The 19671-nt window shown below is 35.2% G+C and overlaps 1 protein-coding gene and 1 non-coding gene across 2 annotated transcripts in view; both read left to right on the top strand.

The window, feature by feature from the left end:
- LOC5570945 (protein daughter of sevenless) overlaps positions 1-10380 on the top strand; it is an 86546-nt gene extending 76166 nt beyond the window's left edge. Inside the window, exon 7 of the mRNA XM_021839757.1 lies at positions 9229-10380. Within this exon, the coding sequence (XP_021695449.1) occupies positions 9229-9531 (303 nt within the window). The 3' untranslated portion in view covers positions 9532-10380. The remainder of the gene's footprint in view (positions 1-9228) is intronic.
- Trnaq-cug lies at positions 9025-9096 on the top strand. Its single transcript has one exon. It is a non-coding gene; the product is annotated as a tRNA-Gln (tRNA).
- Positions 10381-19671: the final 9291 nt, after the last annotated feature.

The raw sequence follows: 19671 nt of genomic DNA, 5'->3' as shown, positions 1-19671 counted from the left end.
CTAAAATTATTGTCTATCAAACTACAACCGATCAGGATGAGAGATTTATCTCTAGCCTCCATCCGTTGAAGAAGTGTCTAGAAAGATCATGGAGACAGGCTAATAGCGATGATCAACACATTCTAAGGTGCCAAAGCAGCCCAAGAGAAGTTGACTGATTTGCTGCGATCGGTAATCGATGTACTCTTCCCTCATCATCCTACAAGCCAATGGCCCCCAGCGCCGTATGTGGCAGATGATGGAGAAGAAATGGCGAGGGTGACGAACAAAGGGCTGGCAGAAGTCGTGAGATCTTCTTCTTTATGGCGCCCCAATTGGGACAAAGTCTGCTTCTCAGATTAGTGTTCTTATGAGCACTTCCACAGTTATTAACTGAGAGCTTTCTTTGTCGATTGACCATTTTTGCATGTGTATATCGTGTGGCAGGTACAAAGTTACTCTATGCCCTGGGAATCGAGAAAATTTCCTTAACGAAAAGACGACCAGCGGGATTCGAACCCACGACCCTCAGCATAGTCATGTTGAATAGCTGCGCGTTTACCGCTACGGCTATCTGGGCCCCTAAAGTCGTGAGATCATTCGCGTCAAACAGGGCACCGGGACCCGATGGTATCCCGAATGTTGCCTTAAAAGCGGCAGTGAACGCGGATCCGGACATGTTCAGAACCACGATGCAACGCTACATACTAAATTTTTAAATGATTTTTGTCCCAGAAAAAAATTTTCTACTGTTTTTTTTTTAGAATCTGTCACACCCTTTGGTTAAACTCAAATGTAGGGTACATTTTGTTTTCCGTGTCTCTTCCGAAATATCAGATAAAGGAACAACCCCATTGGTAAAACTAAAAGCCCTGTGGCATTTTTGTTGATAAAGTGAACGTCAAACCAAAGACAAATTAAAGACCTCCATGTCCCTTGTAGTTGCCCAAAATTTCATTGCTCATAAGGTAATCTAGAATGCCGTGGAAAGTGTACTGCGATCTGTCAAACTTGGGTACCTTTTGCACTGCCGAGGGACCAAATGCAGTACTAGAAGTACTAGAACCCAATCTGAGCCCGAGTGGGACGGACCTGGTCAAACATGATCAAAAGTGTCAAGGTTCATATTTGGAAGCATATTTAAAATTAAAGTTTAAAAATGTTATAGATGTTATTAAAATTGCTAAAGTAGTGGCAAGAACATGCTCTTTCGTATTATTCAATAAAAACGTTTTATAATGAACGAACCCAAGCCAATCGTCAGATCGACTGATCCCTACCAGAGAGCGAGCCTGTTTGCGGCAGCCATTAGCGCTCGTAAAAAGCTGGAAAAAAGGACGCTGCCAAACGAATGTTTTTTTCAATTCCTTTATTTAGGTGAACTTTAGCACATCCATTCGTTTGGCAGGTGAAGAACTAGCCATATGTCGGCTAGTTCTTCACCTGCCATGGAATGGAATGGAATGGATTTACATGCTATTTAACAATGCCACGATGAAGAGAAGATCAGTATCAGTTGAATACAACGAGCTACAAACTCGATTACAAATGGCTTTTTTTTTATTATTTCCCGGGTGGCGTAGCACAACCAGCCGTTTTAAATTTAAAATACACAGCTTGCTGCGATTCATCAGCTCTATAAATTCATGGCTTATTTCTAGCGGTATGTCGTTAGATTTCTAATTTGAAATTACTCTAATTACGTGGAAAATAAAACAATATCGAACTTGAATCTACCAAATATGGTCAATGTTTATATTTGCTTTTCTCTCCTAAATGTTTATTTGTTCCTTGTTACCTATCAGTAAATATTTTGTTAATAATAAAATTATTCATCCTGTTAAAACAAACTATGACACTTATATAACACTAAATAAATTAAATAATAAATATCCTCAGGGAATCAAACCATTTATTTAATTATTGTAATAATAACATATTAAATTATGTAAATACTAAAATTAGCGAGAAGAAGAGACACTGTTGACTTGTCAATTGCACAGTTTTATGATATCCCAATGAAACTGCGTATCCTTATCCTCGTCTTGATCTTTCGGCTTCCAGCTCCAAACTTTCCGCAATCCTCCATTGTATCTATCATTCTTAGCAGCGTACGTGTACTCACCATATTTGAGATTCTTCAGTGTATAGTAGCCTCCAGTCGTACGTTTGATATCCCACAAACACGTCATATCGTACGGTCCAGGAATCCAGGAAGCAACGTTCCGCCGATGGCTGTCGGAATCAAACTCATCTGGGGTAGCACAAAGTGGTTCGTTGGTATGGTGATGAATGATCTTGTACATTTTCGAAAATAGTCCAGGATGTGGAACCAAACGCCACTTGTGTCTGCTGGTAGTTCCGAGTTTTTCGATCGCGATCTTTCGACGATTACTGTCCCAAAGTTGATCGTTGTCCATCACGGTTAGGTGAGAGTTGTGATACACGTTAACCAAGTGGACCAACTGATAATGAGTACCTAACTTAAAGTCAGACGATGATGATCGTGGTAACATGCAAAAAACGCGACAGGCGTTAGATGCAGTCACAACGAAGAAAAGTATGAAGACGCGGAATGCCATCTTCTCTGAAATTAGGTTGCTCTCAAACTGACTCTTAAATATGATTCGCTTCTAGATTATATATGGCTTTTGGAATTGCAAACATTGTATAAAATTGTAGTGTGTCCCTTGACTGCTGTAGTACTACTATCCTATCAATGGTAATTTCACAAATTCATTGGATGATTCATAGAGGACCCTTTAACGAACTGGTGATCCTTACAAATGTGGTGAAGTTATTCATGCAGAAAGTACCATAGCTGCAGCAACTAACAAGATAATTGGAATAAGTGTAATTGGCACTTTAGCTATACTCCTTCTTATGACCAGTCTACTAAACTATTATCTCTTTGTAGAGTGGGACAGAGCAGGTCACAGTGTAATCATCGATAAACTATACTATGTGTACGATATACAATTAGTGAATGAATTTCACGTGTTGATTGTATAATTTATAGAGAGCACTCTAACTAACTGATGATCCTCACATTTTGATCGGACGTCAGGATAAATTGTTATTCACTACTATAAAGTGGATTTGCATGTAACATGCTTCATCAACTGTTCGGCAGGCAACAGTGGAGCTCCTGATGGGAAGAATAGATCAAAGTAATTCAGGCTACTATGTTGTTTTGTAAAAAAACGGTGTTGCGCTGAAAGTAATTGAATTATCATCTCAGCATGATTTAGACTTTGCAATCATTAATTACAAATATCCAGGCCCCAATCAAAATGTGGTCTTCGCCAAAGTTGTAGTTGAAAAGATTTCACTTGAGAAGAGTTTGCTCAATTTTCCATAAAATATTATGACGAAAAGTTTTTAACACAGAAAGTTGGCCTTATCCATAGTAATTTCCATATAAACTTCAAATGGCGTGTGCACAGCCAAATTTCATTCAAATGACTTCAAACTTTGGTAGAATGATTTTCATCATAACTGACTTCATTTAAGCATACGGGAGTCAAAATTTCAAATTTTGCATCACTTTAATCTGCATATATAAATGTCATTATAATTTTGTCCCTACAAATCAGGTGATTCATAAATTGTTTCAACTGTGTGGGATTACTGTACCATTTTCCAATTTGTCAAAACATTTACAGGGTGTCTACTACCTGGAAAAACCTGGAAAACCTGGAATTATCAGGGAATTTTATTGAACCTGGAAAAAACCTGGAATTCTCAGGGAATTTCGATAACAATCAGGGAAATTTCAGTGAGGTTGTAGTTCATGATAGAATATGTTCATGACAAAGGATTTTCGCGTTAATGCCCCCCAAAAATTTTAGCTGCGCCGCTATCAAAACGTTTCTTTAGCTGAGAATCTTTTTGGGTATGAAATTTAATCGACTTCCCAAGATATGATTCAATTTTATGAATATGTCTAAATTTGATCATTAATAAATTCACACATTTTCAAGCACGATTTTTAAATTATTCGAAATTTGAAAAACTGGAAAATAATTGGATTTTGAGAAAGTAGTCTGGAATTTTACCAGCTGCCAATTTAAAGTGTAGAAACAATCAATTTATAAATTTCGGGGCTAGTAGCAAGTCTTTTTTTTAGAAATTCGGTTTTTATTTTGATAGGATAGGACCTTTCTTTTGACTAAATCACAAATCTCATTTTCCTTATCTTGTTTGCAGTGAATTCTGATGCAAAATTCAGTAAGTTCCAGAGTAACCTTTTGAGACTATTACGTGCCTATTCTCCTTCGCTTTTCTAAAAATAATCATCTTAAATTTCTCGAGGAAAAGCCTCAGTAATTATCCTAGTGGCTTTCCAGTGATTTAATCTTGAATACGTTCAGATACTTCTACAGGGATCTCCCCAAAAATTCTTCCAGAGATACCTCTATCAATTCCTCCAGATATTCTTCCAGCGATTTTCAAAGAATATCTTGAAAAATTTCTTCAAAAGTTGCCCTTCGAAATTCCCGAGCATTTCAACATGGCTATCTTCAGTAATTTTCTCAGGTATTAATTTGATTTTATTTTTTTTTTCACACGCTATCCCAGGACTTCCTCCAGATATTTTTCCACGAATTCTTCAACTGAATTTTCCAGTAGTTACTCTAGGAGATCTTCCAAAGATTTTTACAAAATTTCTTCCAATGAAACCCGCAAAGATTCATTTCCGAGTTTTTTTTTAAATAAAAATACATGTCCAGGCTTTTTGTTTCAAGAAAATCGACAAGAATGTCTACGTCTTTTCATGCACGTTAACTCCAAAAATTCCTCGAAAGGTTATTCAAGAAAATCTTATAAGAAATTTTCAAAAAGTTCCGCAAACTTAACTTTGTGTTTCATTACTGAGTTCCTCAGATGTTTCTAGGAATTTCTCCAGAATTTCACCCAAGAATTACTACTGTTGTTCTTTCAAACATTTCTAAAAAAAATCCCATAGAATCCTCTAAAGTGTATTTAGAATTCCATACAAGTTAATTCTGCAACATTTTTTTTTTGTGATTTTGTGATCCTCTTATTACTCCTACGCATTTTATAAGGGATTCCGATGTTACTCAAGGAGTTCCTTCAGAAAATCCTGCAGAATATTATCCAGAGTTTCGATTGATTCGTTTTTTTTTTTTTTTCAATCATACTAACAATTGAACTAGAAAATAAAGTTTCCTCAAGGGTCTATGAGGGTCTAGTAATCACTTATTCATCAAGGTACAAATGCCTGCAAAAATTCTTGAAAGATACTTGATATCCTAAAGAAATCGATAGAAGAACCACCGGATAAAATGCTGGAGGACATTTGGCTTTCTTGAATTATATATGATGATCTCTTAATTGATTTATGTTGCTATATTTACAGGGTGGCCACCGAACCGGGAAAAACGGGAAAAGCGGGGAAAAGACGGGAATTTGAATCCACCGAAAAAAACCGGGAATTTGAGAAGATCACCGGGAAAATCGTTTTGAACGAACATCTTCAAGCTGTGATCTACAAAATTACCTCCAAAATAAATTATAGCCCTATGTAAGTGCTTCTACATGTGCGGATTTGTTTTATTCATACCTTGAACTTATTTGCTTTAGAGAAGAAAATTCAAAGGTTTAAGAATTGAAATAATTTACATTACGTTAAAGAACTACTTGGGCATATTGATGATTTACTTAGATAACTGGGGCTTTTGTCGGCCATATTATCTAAAATTCAGCATTAAGATGCGCTTAAGGTGATTATATACCAAAGCCAAACAATAATTTCAAGAGCACGAGTCTATTTGGTTCTCAACAGAGCTCTGAGCTGAAATTTTGATCGTTTTATCATCACCAGAATGCAACCAATCCATCAAATATTCAACGCGAACGGTTGTCAGGTTCTCTAGATCCTCAAACTTGAAGTTGAAAATTTTAAATTTGGCTTAAAGGGCTGTTGGTAAATATGGTTCAAATAGCATTCAAATTAAACTCCTGTCGTGTCAAGAATAGGATCTGTTTTATTAGCACAATTAACCATCTCTTTCCCATGATAGATAGCTTCAGGGCTTCGTTGATTTTCGACGAACACGAGACAAATCGATTCAGATGAATACTATACCATGTCATAGTTTTCAGGATAAGATTCTATATAGATTGGAACAATCTAATAGTTAACTTATTGTTCCAAACTATTGATAAACAATCAAATTACAAAGAAAAAAATAAGTAAAAATTTTTGAACCGTTAAAAAAATATATTGCAGTACTTTTTATATAAACGATATAGAAAAAGTCTATTAAAGTCGTTGGAAAGAATGGATTAAAAACCGGGAAAATTAAGTAAAATATACCGGGAAAACCGGGAAAAAAGCGGGAATTTCAAAATCGAAATTCGGTGGCCACCCTCTATTTAGCAAAAACCAGGTTGTATTGTTGAGGTTTCTAAAACAAATTTCATTAGGGGTATTCACTTAAAGCTGCGTAACTAAGGTTCTGCGTAATGTTGGCAAAAGAAATATTTCAAATGAAATAATTCCATTTTTGACTGTGATTGTTGACAAATGACGAATTTATAATCTAGTTACCCGACCAATGAAGTTTGGAAAATTTGTTATTGTATAAAGTCAGTCATATTTCATAAAATTTTGTGAATTTTTGTTCGCGGAACCCATAAATTATTGCTGCCCGAGAAGGATCGGAACCCTCCCCGGTTCAAGAAGAACATCTTGGCACCGAACCAGATCGTGACCAAGTGCCGTTTCTGGTACTTATAGTGAAAGCAGCGTAAACTCGAGGAAACCACCGGTGAAATCGTTTCAGTCAAGCGCATCCTGGTAAAGACTCCATTAGGTACTCGTCATGAAATTTGACATCTGCCTGCGCAACGATTTCGGCTCCGATACGCATAAAGTATTATCACTCAGTGCTACAGCGACACGGTTTCGCGTCATCGTACTTGTGCCCACTCCATTCAGATCATCAAGGTCGAATCGGTGATAGCCTCCAAGACCCGTCGTGTTCACCATAAGCAGTTTAACGACTCGAAGATCTGTTTCCTGCTGTTGCGAAGATACCACCACAAGCGCTATCGGAAACTGTTTTCGTTCCATCAACCGGATAACTACTGCCAGTAAAAAAATCGGAACTGCTTTTAATTGTGCTGTTGATTCCACTATTTCTAGGTTGTGAAAAAAGTGCTTCTGATGTCTCCTAAATAATTGCATTATAAAAACATGTATAGTCTTTTAGTTCTAATAAATCAATAATTATAGCTCAAATAAAACATGGAAATATCATTTTATCTGAACCGTAATCCGAGATACTCAAATAATCTGACCTACAGAAAACTCTCAGCAGGAAACATTGTCTAATAGCAGCTTTTTCGATAGCTTCGTACAAATGGAGAGAATGCTCCTTCAAGTGATTTTTCAGTGCCTAAATTATTGACCGGTAATAAGGTGTGAACATGCGAAACTTGAGAATCGGAATCTTCTAAGCTATTCCTAATCTACAAATTCATATCGAACTTTTGGAAAGATGTCTATTTTTATTCGAATCCTAAGTAAGATCCTGAAATTCAAGGCAAGAATTTGTAAACTCCTAGCGAGCTACTTAAGAGTTCTTGTGGATGTCTTCCTGAAGATTTCTATCGGGTTTCATAGTGGCATCCTATAAATTTCCTTTGTGCACTGATACATAGTTTTGAGAACCACTTCTTGGTTACAAGAACCACCAGCTAGAACAGCTGTTATCCAGACGCTTTCACAAAATGATTAATTGGGCCAGGTCTATAATCCCATTGTAATCAAAGTTTAGATAATTTTCTGTTGCGGACTTTTGGGTTATCATTTATTTGAATGTTTATTTATCTTGTGATAATAGTTGTTATGACGACGAACGCATTCTTCGATCGATTTTTGACAGTTGGAAATTTTTCATGTGCAGTTTACACAATTTTGTGAAAGATTTAATATAATCAAATAACCATGATTTACGCAGCGTTTTACGCTGTTAAGTGAATACCCTTATTGATAAATTCCTTAAAATAATTTTCGAAATAATCACGTATTAACCTTTTTGGCCTATTTTGTCTCATTTTCAGGCAAAAAATCAGCAAACAATTCATTATATATATCAGAAATACAATATTTAAATGTTATACAAGTCGGACTGGAATATACAAGTGTTTGATTAACTATGGTCTGAATTAACCGTGATGCTATTTTCCGAATAGAAATTAATAAATCATCCGAGGATTGAAAAGTTTCATGGTTTGTTTGTGTTTCAGATAGGAATAATACATAAAACAAATTATGTTTGTATCATTAACACGATGCAATGAAGTGATTATATCTATATAAATAAAAATGGAGTGGTGTTTGTATGTCACGAAATAGCTTCCGAACGGATCAACCGATTTGAATGATTATTTTTCCATTTTGTTCGTTAAGTGTTCCGACGTGTTTGTGTGTATAAAAATCGCAGGATATTCACCGGGAAAGTCGGAAAAACGAGCGTGAACGGAACAGTCATTTTGTATGGGACGATCCATAGAGTTTTTCAACAGCCTACTTGATGGCAAGACGAAGTTTGCCGGGCCCACTAGTTTTAAATATTTTTTTATAGGTTATATGATTATAATGTTATGAATATATTTTAGAAAACAGCGTAAAGTTTATTGTAAGATATTGTCACAAACATTAGCCTTTTTTCAGCCCGGGCGGGCAGAAATTAATCAAATTTTGTTTTGTCTTTTTTTTATCCATCTGAAATTAGAGTATTTTTTGAACCTGGAATTATTTTGTAAAACCTGGAAATATCAGGGAATTTCATATCTGTAGACGAGTAGACACCCTGATTTACATACTGTATTCATAAAAGTAATAGTGATCTCAAAATATATCCCTTGCTGTTCGAGACTTTTGATCACAAAAAATCACAAGGCGTCAATAGGTTGATCACCCAAAACAAATAGAAATGTGCATATATGCTGCATATATGGTATACCTAGTGATTAAAAAATGATTTAAAATTTATGCTGATCGACACAACTGGTTCCATGGTGTAATGGTTAGCACTTTGGACTCTGAATCCAACGATCCGAGTTCAAATCTCGGTGGAACCTTATCATACTTTTTTTTCTAATCTTCACAATAGACCGGAGCAATGATATCTATAGTCATACATTATTGCATACCAAAAACCCAATGTCACAATCCTAATCGTTAACCCATTCTTTTTTCCGCTTTCATTCCAGCATTTTTCCGGTATTTCCCCTCGTACACCCGGTAAAAACGACGACCGCTTGCAGTACCTCGACCTGGATCACTCCAGCAGCCCTCAAAAGTCATCCAGCCACCACCATCATCACCATGGTGGAATTGGCGGTGGCCAGTCGGCCGGAATGAACCAAATCGGAAGCAACGGTATGGGTGGATCGAGCAGCTTGGCCCCTCCCCCCGTTGCTCGTACGCCCTACACGACGGTTGACTTTGTGAAAACCGATGCTCTGAACCGAATCCGCGAGGATTCGGAAGCCAACCGCAAGTTGAAGGATTGAATCCGCTCGAACGTAAGTAATATTGACGACTCCAATGCTGACGAATGAACGCACAAATTTTTGAAACGCATATTGCATCGTTTCCAAATCCTATCTTCTAAAAGAGTGCAATTAATAACGCCTTACTATACGTAATCGAAACAAATACCCTAAAACAGTAGATCGAATGCACAAAATTAGACTATCAAAGTATTACTACAAGGCAAAAGGTATTTCAAAAATATTTTTCATAATCAAACGTAGACAAATTAGAACTCTGTGATTTCGAAAGAAAAAGCTGCGTGAGCATGCGCACTTCCTTAAAAAAAATAATACGAAACGAACGCCGATGTGGATTGAACAAAGAATCAGAAATAGAACGCGAGCGCACAAAGTGAAGCGAACAAGTATTTTTCAAACTGTAGAACGTAAGCGGATTTTTAACTAAACATTATGGTTTGAAAATGTTGCAAAACCCTTAAAGGTGTGTTTTCAAATGTATGTTTGAAAAACTTTTACTGTTCAACGTATATTAGTGTTTTCTATTTATAACAGAAGTACTATGCGCATGGGTAAATGTTTTGATGACTCTTCCAGTATCATATTCTACAATTTATTAAGAATAGGTAAAATTGAAATATGTTCTACACTTAGACCCAATTTTTTATTCCTTCGCAGTTAAGTATGTATGTTACATTTCCAGATGCTGTTTGCATTTACTAAACAGAAATCTACAAGATTATGGTGGGAAAAGTTAGTTGTTGGAAGGGCTAATAATCTAGAAATGAATCACCATTGCTAATTGATACTCACTCTTGTCGTACGTTAATGCACATACAATATTTCAATAGATGTCAAATTAACCCATTAGAAGGCTTGAAGTCATTTATCCGAAATTCCTTGCCGAGGTGTTTTTTTTTTGTTCTTGAAGAGAGACGAGAATTTTTATTGTTGAGTGTTCCAAGTGGGTGAATAGATCTGCCATCATTTAATTGCCCTGCAGTAAAGCCATCCGCGAAGCTAACAAATTGACTAGATCTAGTGAGAATGGTACCTTGACTATTAAGCCCTGTTCTTCGCATGACCCTTGAAGCACAATGTTAAACAGTGGTAAAGATTCGAACGGACTGGAGTGTTTGAAATCTCCAACAATAATGTGCACGATGAACGGTGGGTGTGGTTGTTCTAATCCATTTTGCGAGCTTTTTCGGTACATAAACCACTGTGACCAATATTTGATCTATTGTAGTATATCCCGTGTCCTTTTTTTAGTGCATGTCGTGTTACCTTATCACTATTGAGAAATGATAAAATATTCGATTTTCTTACAGTTGTAATTCATAACTTGATCACAGGAAAGGATTCTAATTGAAAGGTTCCGCTATTTATACCCTTTGAAGTATGTGGTGTCAGTCAAAATCGGATCCCTTGATGAAGCCAAGAAATTACACCGATATTGTCCATACATCAGAACCCTAGTCCTTACTTCTTCAAACTTGAGAACTAAATGAACAAAAGATAAGAAAGCATATTGTTGTATTCGCAGGGCTGTTACAACAGTCGCGAATTTCTCGATTCTCGCGGATTTGTAGCGGATTTGGTGCGCCCGGCGCAAAAATCGCGAGTGAATGAAATTCTGTCGCGAAAATCGCGGATTTCTCAAATCATGCCACAAAAACAACGCCAACAAATTTGTTTTGAAACGTAGAATTGTGCGCCCAAGTAACATTTTCATACAGGCTGAATACAGTTTATTCAGCTGGAGTATAATCATTTCAGCTGACTAAGCTGCTACTCAGCTACTAATGTTACTTAGGACTGCCTAAGTAATTAGAAAATTTGTATTTAAAAATATAAACTGTTCTTTATAGTATAGTCACTAGGTACCCAATTTTACTAATAAGTGTTTGCAGGTATTTATTTGTTTTCCACCAATAATTTGAAACAATTCGAATATCAATACACAGCTGTTTTGTTATTTTTTTATTTTGAATAGCTGTGTGTTTTACCGATTCGTCGATTTTAGAGCAGAAAACTGTTTTTTTTTCAGTTTTAACATTTGGTCGATTTTTACTTGGGTCTTAACATTCCGCTAAATTTATATACAAATTATTTGTTTTGTAAGCTTAAGGTGAAGCTGAATCGAAGCCAAACCTCAAATTTTCAAGGGCACAAATCTGGAAACTAAACATCCGTTTAACCTGAAAATTTAATGGATTGGTCACTAGCTGGTGGCTACTTGCGATGTTCGGTATTAAAATTTTTATTTCTTATGGCATAAAACATGCTTAGACAATGAAGCTAATATTACAAAATTGTTCTTCATCTATTCTACAAAAATAATAAACTTTGTAGGGAAAGAGCAAAAATTACAACAGATACGAAAAATAGTACGTTTCTCAGGTTAATTTTTCAATGCATGTCTCTGAAAAGTATTTTTTATGTTAGGTCTCTAAAGTCTCTATTTTTATCTAATGTCACTATTTGCCCTAATCGGCTTGCAGTGAATCCTGGTGCAAAATTTTAGAGGCACCAGAGAAGCCTTCAGAAACTATTACGCGACTATTCCACAAGTTACTAATGATATGTTTTTAGATAACGAGGAATGCTTCAGAAATTCTATTGATTTCATCCGTTATTCCTTCTGGAACACTCCAACGTACTACCTCCAGTGATTTTCACATATATTATTCTGAATAAATCTTAGCGATTATTCCAGGATTTCTTCCAGATTTTTTTTTTCACTGATTCTTTCACTAATTTTTTCATTTTTTTTTTTAAACTTGTTCATCTATTTTTTTTCTAGAAACCCTATAACAATTCCTACACCGATTGTTTTATTTATTCCAGGCATTATCATAAGGAATATTTTGGAAATTCATCTACGATTACTCTCTGGAACTACTCCAAATTCATCAGGCATTATTAGATTGAATATTTTAATTTTTTTACAAGAATTACTCAATAAAATTGACCTGTTGTTCTCACTGTTAGGGACAATAGGAATTAACGGCAAAATTCTTGAAATTTTGCGGGTGACTCAGACGATGAACCAAAATTTCGCAGATCCATATTATTTTGGTAGATTTTAGCACAAAAAATGCATGTTTCAATTAAAATATTTCATCGTGTTAAACTAGCATAATGTTAAAAACTCGTTAATCAATATAAAAAAAAACCTTTGGATGTCACTTAATGTGCGCATTTAAATACTTTTTATCTTGATTAACGTGTTTTTCATTAATCACAATTATTATTTCACAAATTAGGCCGGAACAAATCTTGAAATCTTCTTTTGTCATCTTCCATCAAAATGTGTCGAGGGGGGGGACAATAAATAATAAAATGGAAATTCAGGTGAATTTAGCATTTTTTTAAACTTAAATGCTGCAAAACATGTTTTTGCCACATATAACCGTCAAACTAAAATGTTTTGAACAATAATCATGTCAATTTGTTTATTTTGCATAACATCAAGCTATATTTTTTTTTTATAATTTGATATTTCATAACAACAATTTCAGGTTTTTTTGCTTTTTTGTGAGAGAAAATATTATACTTTCAAATTGTGTTCAAGCTAATCACAATTTTAGGAACATTGCAGAAATGTTGCACTTGGATGCAACTTTAAATTAAATTTAGATTATATTAATTTGATTTAACATATTTGTAACATTTTGTTTGCAAAAATATACACTAGATTTGCATAAATTTGAAGAAAATTGGCTCTGTGAAATATATTGCCTTCGTTGCCCTCTGTAAGATAAATATGCACACAGGACGGCAGTATAATAGATTGAAAGTAGGGACAATGGAAATTCGCAGTAAAATTCTTGAAATTTCACGGTGATGAAACTAAAATTTCTCGGCTTTGTCGTGGTCCCATACTTTTGGTCAAGTTTTGCACTATAATATATATTCTCAGTGTGAACACATTTAATACATTGTAAATGTGTTAACTCAGCGGTGTGTTGATAATTGTAATTTGTATTTTATAGATCAAGATAATAAGTTTATTACCAAAGTGGCAGTTTAAAATTTAAAAGAAAACAAGCAATCAGAAGAAGTCCAAGATTAACTGAAAGATACGAAAATTGTTGGAGGGACCTTGACTCCAAAAAAAATAAACCATTTTCATAGGCTAAAACTGAAAACTACTGCGTTTTCATATGAATTAAAACGATCAAACAAATTTCGTGGGTTATCCTGAATTTCGAAAAAAAATAGAATCATACAGTTTACACTAGCACAATGAAGACAAGGACAAGGACATTTGATACGCAGCCTGTGGATGATGATCACCCTTTCAATAGTTATACCAGGTCCGTCGCACTCGGGCTCAGATTGGGTAGCACTGCTAGTACTGCATTTGGTCCCTCGGTAGTGCAAAAGGTACCCACTTTTCACGGCATTTTAGATTACCTTATGAGCCATACAATTTTGGCCAACTGCAAGGGACATGGAGGTCTTTAATTTGTCTTTGGTTATACATTCAGAGAAAAGAAAATCTACTAGAAAAACATGTATTCGAATATATTTTAAGAGCCAATTGCAAAATTGATTTAACAAATTGATTTTTTATTGAAAGTTCAAGAAAAGTACTACAATATTTTATTCTCAAAGGCTACACTGTTACAATAAAAATAAAGTTGATTCTAAAAGAAAAACCGTTTAATAAAAATCCCACACCTATTAGCATTAACGAACAGATTTAAATCTTATAATCCAATAACACCTGTTATCTCATATAATATCGTAAGGACGAATTACAAAACTAGCTAAAACACAAAAACAATGAAAACCAACATTGAAAATAAGACATTTTATTTATTTCCCCCCTCTGAATTTTCGAAAAATATGAAGGGGGGGGGGTGACAAAAGTAAAATTTCAAATTTGTTCCGGCCTTATGATGAAAATTTTATTAGTAGAGTCGAAATTCAAAATTTAAAATGAAACAATCAAGCTAGAACGACGTTCAAGTTAAAATAGGATGACACATTTTTTTACCGAACCATGATTCCGAAATTAATTAAACGTTTTTATAAGTAAGTCACTAGAATTTACTGCGAATGTCATATTAATTCTCCAGATTTATCAAATTTCGCTGCTTTTTGCGGGATTTCCTAAATCTCGCGTCGATTGTCAAACTTCGTGGATTTCGCGGCTTCGCGAATTTCCATTAAGACAATTTTACAAAAAAATATCTGCTTTCTCCAGACATTTCCCTCGGTATTTCTCCAGCTTTGCATCAAAATATTATAGCTGAGCTTCAAACATTTCTCGAATATATTGTAAAATAAAATTTCAAAATATCCATGGATTCTTCACAACATCTTTCGAGTTTCCACACCAGCAATTATTATAGTTATTGTTCCGATCATTCATACATAAATTTCTTCAGGGATACTGTCCAAATTTCTTCCAGGATTTTCCCCTAGATATTATCAATGAAAAAATAACAATTGTCTCTAGAGAATTTTTCATTCTGTTTACACTGATGTCCATAAATCTGAATTCTATTTTAAGGAAAAGCTATTTTCTCTTAAGTTCGAATAGAGTTCTTTGATTATTGAAAGCAGATTCTTTGTTAAGCATTCTTGATTTTCGTAGAAAATAAAACAAAATCACATTTTTTTGTTAAGTTGTTTACACATTTGGAACAAACAGATATTTTGTTTGTTTTTTTAAGTGAAAAATACTTTAAAATTTATTGTTGAAGTAGGGTAGATGTACCAATAGTGGAGGTACTAAGCACGATTGAATTTCATTTTACCGCCTAAATTTAAGAAGCGCAATTAGTGAACATGTTAATGTTGTAACGGAAAGTAACGACCATTGACTTAATGAGAAAAATGATTTCATCGCAGTAACCCAAGGCATGTCAGTGAAAAATAATACCTCCACTATTGGTACACTGTTCCTTTAGTTGCGGTATATTTTTAATTTGTGTTCTTATAGTTGCGGTATCCGTTGTTTTCTTATGGGATCCTCAACTATAGGAACACTTTACCGCAACTATTGGTACAAGAAAGAAAAGTTTAAGTAATTTTAGTGATATTTCATAAGTTTTAAAGCAATTTGAACGCTCTTTTCAACTATTCCGTGTATCAACAAGCCGACGTATTGATTGGCATTGTCTGTTCTGTGGCTAATGTGATAAAATCAGTGAAAACGGCACTACCGCAACTATAGGAACACCCACAACTAAGGGAACACTTACCCTATCTTAATGTTCAACTCCTATCTTTAAAAATAAATAATCAGTTATCTAGAATGAAAAAAATCATTAATTACGTCAATAATATAGAATCAGGAGTTTTTAAAACCTGGGAATATAAGGGAATTTCATCTCTGCAAATGAGTAGACACCCTGCATTGTGTTCGTTTTCATCATAATTAAGGATTTCAATGACAATTGCAATCAATTTTGTTCGGCGCGGGTTGGTGTTTCCAGGCGCGGATATGATTTCAGAAGTCGCGATTTTCGCGGATACGATTTTAAAGTTTTTGTAACAGCCCTGATTCGACTCATTTTTTTATTTGTCTCAAGATCATTCTCGGCATCTGGGATAACCGACACTTGTCACTTTTAACAAGGTTCAAAAATGTAACAAGGACTAAAAATGTTCCTTTGAATACTATAATATCCTGTTCTCTTCCTTTGAAGCAATCAGGACTAGGATTCACTGGTAGATCTTTACCTCAAAACGCACCACGAAAAGGTGATCTACCCGCGTTGTGGGTCGAGCTTTCAAGGAAAGCTGTTTTATCTACCTTGATAACTTTATGGCTACAGCGTAGCGTCACATCATTGCCGAGCATATTGTAGAGCTCCACCTTCGTGGGTCTTGGCGATAATTCTACGGTTTCTTCGAACGTTTAGGGTCGCTAGGTCCTCTTCCCCTGCGTACAGCCAGCGTATTCGTAGTCTTCCACGAAGTCGCCGACCTCTACCAGGTTCCCTGCTGAATATTATTTTCGCAAGTCATTCGCACTAAGTAACCAGTTTACTGAAGTCTGCCGTATTTCATACGCTTAAAATAATATTCGTTTCCTTATATACAGGATGCGGCTATATGTTCTATAAAACAAAAGTTCATGTGCTCTTCTGAAAGCAAAGCACATAAAAAGGCAAACCTCATTCTTTTTTGTGTGGTGTTCAGTTGGAGCTGCCTGACAGCTTAACTTGTCAAGGCTGAACCCTTGGTCTGGCTTTTGCAAAGTTTCCCCTCTACCAGAACCAATACTCAGACGGACTAGGCTATGGTGCCCACATGAACACTGTTTTTTATTAGTATTGTGACGTGATAGTTTTTTTTTTTTAAATACTTATATTCCCTTGCTTCTGAGAAAAGGAAGCATTGTGAAAATCAGCAGCTCCACCAGAATTTGTTTGAAATAGTAGTGTAGTAATGTCATTACTAATACTGTCTAGTCAAAATGGTTTTGAATAATTTGTCATTTAAGTGCTATTCTGATTACTCCTGTCTTTTACGTAAGATTAGAGGCTTAAATGTCAATTGTCGTGAAGTCTTAACAAAATTAGGCTGTTTAGTAGTTCTAGTTAATTTCATTTTTTATTGTTAAAAGTATTTATTGGTCATTACGTTCATACATATATCCTTAAAGAAAAAAGTCACTTTCCTTGTCTGTTCAACAATTTCTCGAACCTAGCAAGTGAATCCTAATGATCGATCTCTGCGTCTTACTTTCCATAGTCATTTTTATAGTGAATATTTAAGAGTAAAGTTACTATAGGCTTCTATAACAGTCTCCTACAAGATTCACTTTTCGAACAATTCTAGCACATTTTTTTAATTAAAAAATCATGTTTTTGGGTAGTTTTTGCTAAATAACTAGTTCTAGTTTCCCACCGAGTATTGCTCGCAGGACTTTACGCTCGAAAACACCGAAGGCTTTCCGGTATGCCTCTTCCAACGTCCACGCTTCGTGCCCGTAGAGAATCGCCGCAACAATCCTTTTTTATTTTTACGGGGTGAGTTTTGTTTCCGTTTGCATGTTGCGAAAGCTAATTTGGTTATGTAATTCGAAAGGACCCTATTTGCAGCAGCAATTCGTTAAAAAATAGTAGTTTTTGCATTTTCTCATCGTAATAGGCTGTTTTTCATCACGCCAATCTGTCATGAAACGGCCTACATTCCTGCATTGAAGCATGCAGGGCGGGAATAGTCATTACGCAACTGAAACCAGTGCTGTAATGATCCATTGCGCAACGCTTTCTCATTACGCAACCGTTTTGAGATGCGTAATGAATCATAACACAACAATTTTTCAGAAATTGTAAAATGATGGTGAATGCATTCCGATATCATTTCTGTTACCCTCAAGTGGTCTTCTACGAAATTGCAAAAAATATTGTTCGTAACTCGTTGCAGAACTCCATTTTCACAGCACTCGTCGTAAACTACTATTACACTACAAGTTGCAGAATTTCGATTTTTACAGCACGAGTCTTACATTTATCCAACGAGGTTTGCATTTTATATGTCCGATACTGTACATCTATTATGATTGATTCCACTCCTAATTTCAATAAGACACACTTGATAATAAAATAAATACAGTTCACGCGATTTTGGTGATTCAAAGTTAGGAAACAATGAACGTTTTTGAAGTTTACACTTATTCAAACAGATCACAATTACATCAATTAAACACCAATTTGTGAAAACATAATTAAGATCGCCTAGTTTGACTTGTATAATCGTTGGTTTTCTGCATATGATATTACAGAAACACAAATCAAAACAATCTCATGACAGTTAACCTCCGCTTAGTATTAGTATCACTTCTTCAGCCTTAATGCTGAGCTTTTGTTCAGATAAGATAATAAGACATGCTCTTCAATTTACTAATTTTCATACAACCTCAGGTGGAGCAGATGCTAAGGAGATCGGCTATAAGTCAATGAACCTCACTTTGAATCCCAACTATTCATAATTATTAATCAGTACATTTGAAAATCAGCGTACATATATACTGCCGTGAATCGCAAGTCAGTCCCATCTGCATTTTCGTCAAAATTGAGTTGAGTTCAGTTTTCAACATATCTTCCAATGCTCTTTCAGCTGCCCCAATGAGATAATAAGATTTGTTCGGAAAAAAGTAGGAAAAAACAGCAAAACAAATTGTCCCATAATGAAAAGTATCCGCATATCAGTCCCACTACAGATTTCCGCACCGTGTAACACAAAAATGAACCGTGTTTTGATCATTTTTATAATTTTCCCAGAAAGATATCATAGTAAAAAGCAAATTGTGAAAGTTCCATTAAGATTTGAACATGTTTTAATCCGCTGGAATGTTTTAAATAGTCGTATGGAAAACGAGTTTAGAACCCGAGGAGGAAACAATAACTTGCAATAATTTATGCATACCATATTTTGGTACCGGGTACCCCCGCTGGTTTGACCACATTTAATCTGAACACTTTTTAATTTGTACCCCGCTAATTTGCACATCGTTCAGATTAAAAATGGTTCAAACGTCATTTAGCTCATGAAATGAAGTAAAGTGAAATGGAAGGCTGTGGAACGGAACGCAGAATCAAAACAAAACAGTGAAAGAGGTAACCAGAAACACGGTTCTAGGGTGACTAGATGTTCAAATTAAAAATGAACCCCGATAGTTTGCATGAGGTACCGTTCAAATTAGCGGGGGTACACGGTATCATACCATAATAAGGTATTGTTCAGTTGTCAATACCTCATTTTGGTATTATAATGGTATTTAAAAAATTTTTAAAACAATTAAAAATACTTCATTTTGGTATTCGATAGCTATTGAGGACTGCTGGAGGTATTGAAAAATTTCACTTTTGTATGAAAATCCATCAAGTATTATTTAGGTATCACAATACTTGATCTAGTTATCAGCTTGGTATTTGTAGAATATGCAGAAAGTATTATTTGAGGTATTTCACCTCTTATGCAGGGCTCATTCATACCTCGTTCAGATTGTAAGTATTGGAAATTATCTGGTATGGAATACCTCAATTTGGTATTCAGTAGTTATTTTCTTCTGCTCGGGAAACTTCACACCCCATTTTCTCAATGCCTACTTTTTACAGATGGGACTGACTTGTGGTTCACGGCAGTATTATACTAAAATATAATATATAATATAGTGTGAACGAAATC

This window comes from Aedes aegypti, chromosome 2, assembly GCF_002204515.2.
Source record: "Aedes aegypti strain LVP_AGWG chromosome 2, AaegL5.0 Primary Assembly, whole genome shotgun sequence".
Classification (NCBI taxonomy): domain Eukaryota; kingdom Metazoa; phylum Arthropoda; class Insecta; order Diptera; family Culicidae; genus Aedes; species Aedes aegypti.
This window is presented reverse-complemented; position numbering and strand designations above follow the sequence as displayed.